The sequence below is a fragment of the Sinocyclocheilus anshuiensis genome, unplaced genomic scaffold, assembly GCF_001515605.1.
Source record: "Sinocyclocheilus anshuiensis isolate Anshui unplaced genomic scaffold, SAMN03320099.WGS_v1.1 scaffold775, whole genome shotgun sequence".
Lineage (NCBI taxonomy): Eukaryota > Metazoa > Chordata > Actinopteri > Cypriniformes > Cyprinidae > Sinocyclocheilus > Sinocyclocheilus anshuiensis.
In genome coordinates this window covers 1,567,912-1,575,066 of record NW_015552614.1, presented here as the reverse complement: position 1 = coordinate 1,575,066, position 7,155 = coordinate 1,567,912, and the positions used below count along the sequence as shown (strand labels likewise).

At 37.9% G+C, this 7,155-nt stretch overlaps 1 protein-coding gene across 1 annotated transcript; it reads left to right on the top strand.

Annotated features, from left to right (window-relative positions):
* Window positions 1-3,425: 3,425 nt before the first annotated feature.
* Window positions 3,426-6,402, top strand: LOC107665946 (neuropeptide Y receptor type 2-like). The gene is made up of 4 exons (XM_016457017.1): window positions 3,426-4,072; window positions 4,524-4,680; window positions 5,503-5,842; window positions 5,970-6,402. The coding sequence occupies exons 1-3, from the start codon at window positions 3,438-3,440 to the stop codon at window positions 5,830-5,832; spliced, it is 1,122 nt and encodes a 373-aa protein (XP_016312503.1). The 5' UTR covers window positions 3,426-3,437; the 3' UTR covers window positions 5,833-5,842; window positions 5,970-6,402.
* Window positions 6,403-7,155: the final 753 nt, after the last annotated feature.

The following is a 7,155-nucleotide window of genomic DNA, read 5'->3' as shown; positions in this document are numbered from 1 at the left end:
ACGTTTTCATATTTAAAGAATTTGCCACTGATGATTCAAACGCGAGTTTTGAGCAGTGTAGAGTAGCGCTTGTATGCAGACATGGTTTAATGTTTACAATATGTGGAAAATAATGTTTTGTGAACCTTAAACCGCATAAACACATTTCATTACACCAAATAAACAAAATAATGTTATTTTTAGCAACATCATATGACTCCTTTAAAAATAATTTAATGTATAATCTGCCTAGTTTAGGAGTATGGAAAAATGCATTTGGGCAGAAAATTAACATGATTTCTCACAAGATTGACAAGCAGTATTCAGCATAATTAGTTCAAACACAGTGTGATGGACAGACTTTATTAGCAGTAACCACACCATTAGAGTCACTGTTTCTGACTTGAGGGCTTCATCTGTTCGTCACACCAGAGGCTCAGTCACAAAAGTGAAAGCACCCATTTTATTGACTCCCACAAAGTGTTGTGTATATCAACAATTGTGTACATAACTAAGTATTTGAATATGCAAAATTATTTATGCAAATACCAATGTATGCTGCTTGAACAGAGGGAGAATTACAGATGTGTCACACTGACTGGGTTAAACGAACAATTCACCTAAAAATCATGAATAATTTGCTTACCCTTTCCAAACCATGTGATTTTCAAAACCAGATATTTATAGATATAGATAGTGATAAGACATCAAGCTTTAAAATTTTGGGGGGAAAAAATTATATATATCATGGAATTTACGGAAAAGCTCAACTAAATAACAGCGCTAATAAGTGGGGGGCGTGGTGGCTTTGGCGATCAGCGCTCCAGTCAATCTACTCCACAGCCAATCACGGGCCCCCTCCTTGCTCGGGCCCCAGGGCTTCAGCCCCGCCTAGCCCAATGGTTAAAACGGCCCTGCTTGTCGTGGATAAATAAATATGACACTAAAACAGCCAGTAGGTGGCGGCAAGTGTCTGTTTTAATGAAAGATTAATTGAATCCTTCAATCAAACGATTCTTTCAAAATGGCAGATTCAATTAAAATTGAAGCAAATTGACTGTCTTTATGAATGGATCATTGAATAATTGGCTCACTCCATTCGTTCAAAAACAGATTCATTCAGGAAAGATACACCACAGTGTTGCTCTGAGACGCACAACATCTCTGCTCCGGCTTTGTTTGGAACTATTTCATTTGCAAAACAGGAAAAAAATACAAAATGTGTCTAAAATTTAACTCACTCAATTAACTTCTTGTCTGCTGAACTGCTGTATAACATTTATTTAACATTTGCGATTACACACACGTGCTGATTCTTGTGATATTACTTAACTTTATCATATAAAGTAAAGAATAAAAAAATAAAAACTTACATAAGGATATGTTTCTTTCATTATTTGAATTATAGAGGCATTCTAACTGCATTCTAATAGGCTTCATCATGCAATAAATGCTTTTGGACTCTACTTACCTACTTGATAATGTCAGCTAGCGTGAATTAGAACAGGGTGATCATTTCTGAATGAACGCGTCCCTCGTCCTCACAGTCATACATAGAACAGCAGCACAATAACGTCAGGGGAATGTCTTTAAACTCGTCAGCTAGCGTGAATTAGAACAGGGTGATCATTTCTGAATGAACGCGTCCCTCGTCTCTCTCTCTCAGTATCGTCCCTCGTCCTCACAGTCATACATAGAACAGCAGCACAATAACGTCAGGGGAATGTCTTTAAACTCTAATCAAGGAAATATCATACCTTATTATGTTGTCTTCTTTTTAAAGAACGTCAGAAGTTGCGCTTGAAACATTTTGCGCGAAAAATGACAAAAACATGCGTGAGCTCGCGCGCATCTCGTTAATACTGAGCTCTGATTGGCCAATCGACGTTATTTAGTTTCTAAATTATTATACGTAGAGAATATTAATTAATATTTAATTTGCACGGTAAGTTTTAAACCTACGTAATACACAGCATTATAAATTTAAAGGGGATGGTGGTTTTACCGAGGGGATGGTTTTTTTTTTTTTGCCTTTTTTTTTCAAGAAGGCGGGGGCACCCAACAGCACTTTGATAACCAATCAGCAAAATCTAAAGATTAAAAAATTATTAAAATATATAAATATTAACGGTAACATAGAAAATATCTATTGTTTTGACCAACAAGAAATGCAATTGATAAATTATATGAAATATCAACATATCGCCTAAAATACATTGTTTTAATAGTGTTTTCACTTACCCAACCTATATTACGATTATTAAATGGTTCAGTTTAATAATAAAAATAATAATAAATCATAATAAATAAATAATAATAAATGCATGCTTTATGTTTTTTGTTTATTAAAACTGAACCTTACCATCGTGATTCATGTCTCTCCCTCTCTCCCTGTCTTCCCTATCGAGAACTCTGAACTTGTGGGTTTGGCTTGTGTGGACGGATGTAATTCAGTCGTGAGTGTCAGAGGCGGTTGAGCTCCACAGCCCACCTCACCTGGACCTCAACCATTCTTTCAGGAAAACATATTGAATGAAATAGAAAACAGAACAACATGTACTTGTTTGTTTTATGTCACTATATAGATATAGCTACACAAAGATCTCTGTTTACCTGATGGTGATGTATCCTGAGGCGCACGACGTAATATTGGAGACGGCGAGGTGAACACGCAGCCGGTAAGTCATTCTAATATAGTCCATTGTAAGTTCAGACACGTATTTCCATCATTTCTCTGAAACGGGCATTAATAATACAGACTAAGATCTTTTATACGCCTCTCAATTTCTTCGTTTATTTAGTGCGCACTGCTTCACGGACCATTGCGCCGTCGGTGTCCGTGGACTGGGAAGTGTGCCATGAAGTTCCCACGGACTCCAGTGTGTTTATGTCTCTGTAGTGATAATGGTTTTGCCATGTACCTATTCGTCTCTCAGATAAAGACGCTGGAGTGTGCTCGAGCGCAGGCAAGCCGTGCGTAATGAGCTCTTAACGCGCAAAATACATTTTACCTTAATAAAAGTGACCTGACAAGTTGCCTCAGAAGAAGTCAAGGCGCCTTCTTTCGCTGTTAGAAATAAAACAATATGGTCTCGCCAAGATTTTCTCTGACAGACTCTCTCTAAAAGGATACAAAATATTCATACCCCGGAATGGAGATCCGTACTACCCTGTAGTCACTTGTAAGATATGCATGTGAATCTGAAATGGACTCATTTTTAATGTATTTGTATTCATATATTGTGAAGTTAGATTGATTGATTGACTGTTCCATCTGTATAATACAAGTCCATTGGATATTATGAAGTTTTTGTGAGTTGTCTATCTATCTATCTATCTATCTATCTATCTGTTTGTACACTGACTTTCTAATGTCAACTCGACCCTGTGTTTTCAGGTTGTCAAACCTATAAGGGCAGCTTGGTCTTTCTCCAAAATCTGACATGGCCATGTGATAAATGGATTCCCTCAGCTTAATCAATGGCTCCTCTGGGAGCAAAGAGCTGGCCATCGGGGAGGATTCATCTGACGTGACCCTGAATCACCCGCTGCTAGAGCTGGGAGACAGCACCAAGCTTCTTGGGGTCCAGGTGGTCCTGATCTTGGCATATTCTACCATCATCCTTTTGGGTGTTGTGGGGAACTCCCTGGTGATTTATGTGGTTTACAAATTTAAGACACTTCGTACTGTCACAAACTTCTTCATTGCAAACCTAGCCGTGGCTGATCTGCTCGTCAACACGTTGTGTCTCCCGTTCACGCTGGCTTACACTCTACTTGGGGAATGGAAGTTTGGACAAGTGCTTTGTTTCACTCTGCCGTATGCTCAAGGTCTCGCTGTTCACGTCTCTACAATTACATTAAATGTAATTGCACTGGATCGGCATAGATGCATCGTTTATCACCTAGACTCTCGAATGTCAAAAGACACCTGCTTTCTGGTCATTGCCATCACCTGGGTAGTAAGCGCTGTTCTGGCTAGCCCACTGGCCATATTCAGAGAGTATGGGATTGTAGATCTTTCTCCAGGTGACTCCATTGAGGTTTGTGGAGAGAAGTGGCCTGACAGTAGTACAGACAGCACTCTATACTCGTGAGTACCAGACATGCATATTTTAATGAACAGCATTATTAGAGTTTCCTCATGCCTTCAAGGGGTCTCAAATGTATGCTGTGTTCATTTATCAAATGTCACTGTCTTCCAATTACACTGAAAGCACTTACATCTATATATTTTATAGATAAATATACATATTTATGAAGATTAAACATTGATGTTTATGTAAACTGACAACTTTTAGGTTTTTGATCTTACAAACTTCTGAAACATTGTCAAAGAGTTTGATTATTGTGAATTATTTAGATTCAACTCATAGTATTACAATCTATTTTAATCTTGAAAGCTTGTTCTGTAACAGATAAAATGAGTCATAGCTTGTTTAATTTCAGAAGAAGATTACATGTTTTATGATAACATCTTTAACAATAACATAACGACACTCTTCAGCTGCCCTTACGCGATGATGGCTGTTTTCTTTCTTCAGAATCTCCACGCTGCTGCTGCAGTATGTGTTGCCTCTGGCAATCATCTCTTTTGCCTACATCCGTATCTGGATTAAACTCCGCAATCACATCAGCCCAGTTGGTCGCCATGACAGGCACCAGCGCCGCCGCAAGACCACCAAGATGCTGGTTAACATGGTGTGTACAGTTCCCAGCTTTCATGATCAAATATTATATCATAGTGTTCCTGCATTTTCATATTATTTTAGGCTTTCACATGTCGACAGCAAAAAGCCTGATAATGAAAACAATGAGTAATATCTAGTGGTTGACTGAAATGGGTTTTTATAATGACTCTTCATACCAGTAATATTGTGAAACATTATTATAATTTAACAGTTTTCTAATTTAATATATTTTAAAATGGAATTTATTCCTGTGATGGCAAAACTGAATGTTCAGCAGCCATTACTCCAGTCTTCAGTGTCACATGATCCTTCAGCAATTGTTCTAATATGCTGGTTTGCAGCTCAAGAAACATTTCTTATTATTCTGTTTTCAAGTTGTGCTGCTTAATATTATAGCATCATATATTTTTCAGGATTCTTTGATTGAAAATTCAAAAGAACAAAATTTAAAAGTCTTTACTGTCACTTTTTAAAATCAATTTAATGAATCATTACAGAATAAAAGTATTAATTTCTTTTAAGAAAATATGTTTATATATATATATATATATATGGACTTCTACAGTTGATGACTTCTGATGTTCACATCAAGGATTTTAGTCTTTTTTTAATGTGCCTTCTCTTTTTATTGTTTAGAGCCAGGACTGTTAGAACAGCATGCATTTCCCAAGAGTCTTCTGTAACCCAAATATTTTAGAGCTATTTTCTCCACAGTGATTTTGAAAGATGTTATAGTTGCCAATAATATAAACAGAGAACTAGAACAGGATGCAGATGAGGCTTTTTATTGCAGCTTTACCAGTACAGTAACATCTCACCCTGTCTGTTGCAGGTCGTGGTGTTTGCGGTCAGCTGGTTGCCTTTCCACGCTTTCCAGCTCACCATTGACATTGACCACAGCGTGTTGGACATGAAGGACTTCAGGCTTCTTTACACTGTTTTCCACATTGTGGCCATGTGCTCGACGTTTGCCAACCCACTGCTGTATGGCTGGATGAACCGGAACTACCGCAGCGCCTTTGTTTCGGTTTTCCGTTGCAAGGAACGGCTTGATTTGTTGCACGCCGAGGGCCAGGCTGCCACAGCAGTTTGCAACAAACCCAAAAAAGCTTTAGAAGCCCAAGATATAGTGACGACACATCTCAATGCAACAGATGTCTGAGATGACAAAGGTATATCTTTCTTATCTATCTGTCTGTGTCTGTCTGTATGTCAGACTATCTATCTATCTATCTATCTATCTGTCTGTCTGTCTGTCTGTCTAACTAAACTGCCCCTCTTTATGTTTATATGGTTTAGGTGAGGATACTGAAAGGACTCCTGATGTCAAATCGAATCTGTGGAGGATTCGTCATGGTGGGGAACGTCCTGGTGATTTATGTGGTTTCCAAATTAAGACACTTCATACCGTCACCAATTTCTTTATGGCACAACTTGCCATGGCCGATCTGCCTGTCATCATGGTGTGTCCCATCTATGCTGGCTTACACTCTACTGTGGGAATGGAGTTTGGAAGTACTTTGTTTCACTTTACTGTATGCTCAAGGTCTTGCTGTCCATGTCCCAGTGTTAAATGAAATTGTGCTGGTGGCAACATCACAACAATGTGACCTAGCTAAATTCTATGTTGTGAACTCAGTGCAGTAAAAGAGCACAGTCTTGAAGATCTTCTCATCTACATTAATGCATCTTCACCAAGATCTATAAGGTGGTTGAATATACTTATACTCGAAGCAAGAATATTTTCATGAATATTTCCGGATCTTGCCATGCGGATGCCTCTCCATTGGTAGGAAAGATAACTATACGCAATTTTGTTCATCATAGAAGAAGGATCATCATCATGAAACAGTTTCAGATGTTATCATATGACAAATTTGCGCTCTCTAATCTTTAAGCAGCCATCATCTTGTGTGAATTTACAGGCAGGTCATGCACTCAAATGGCTCTGGAAAGTGTTAACAGCAAATTGCTTCTCCTTTCATCTGAAAGTAATTTGCACAGAGGAATAGTGTGGCGGCACTCCTTCAGACTAACAACGGCACGATGACAGGGAGGTGTTTCTACCCCTGAGTTATGAATGTTTCAATACAAAGATCTGTATTAGCTCCTCTATTAAACCTCGAGGGATGTTCTGACATTTCAATACTTTTCATATGAAAATATTAAGAATGTGTATCATATAAAATACAGCACAAAGAATTATCATTGACAGTACTTGACAGATCAAAGTGGATTGTTCACTTGCTGGTTCACTTTTTAAAAACTTATCCCTAGTAATGGGTTGTAATGTGCAAATATGACAACATAGATGTGTAAGTAAAAAAAGAAAATGGGGAAAAAAAGGATTGCACAGGTAATGGAAACATGCTCTCTACTGTATATTGTTCTCTTCTGTAAAGCTGTCACATTTGCAATCACCGTGCCAGATGAATGTAATTTCAATGTAAGAAAAAATGTATCTGACACATTTTATATATATATA

What these genes read in the sequence shown, in the direction of transcription:
- LOC107665946 (XM_016457017.1), top strand. Translation starts at nt 3,438, where the DNA reads ATGGATTCCCTCAGCTTAATCAATGGCTCCTCTGGGAGCAAAGAGCTG. An exon ending in ACAGACAGCACTCTATACTC is followed by an intron (nt 4,073 to 4,523) that starts GTGAGTACCAGA and finishes TTCTTTCTTCAG; the next exon opens with AATCTCCACGCTGCTGCTGC. An exon ending in CCAAGATGCTGGTTAACATG is followed by an intron (nt 4,681 to 5,502) that starts GTGTGTACAGTT and finishes TGTCTGTTGCAG; the next exon opens with GTCGTGGTGTTTGCGGTCAG.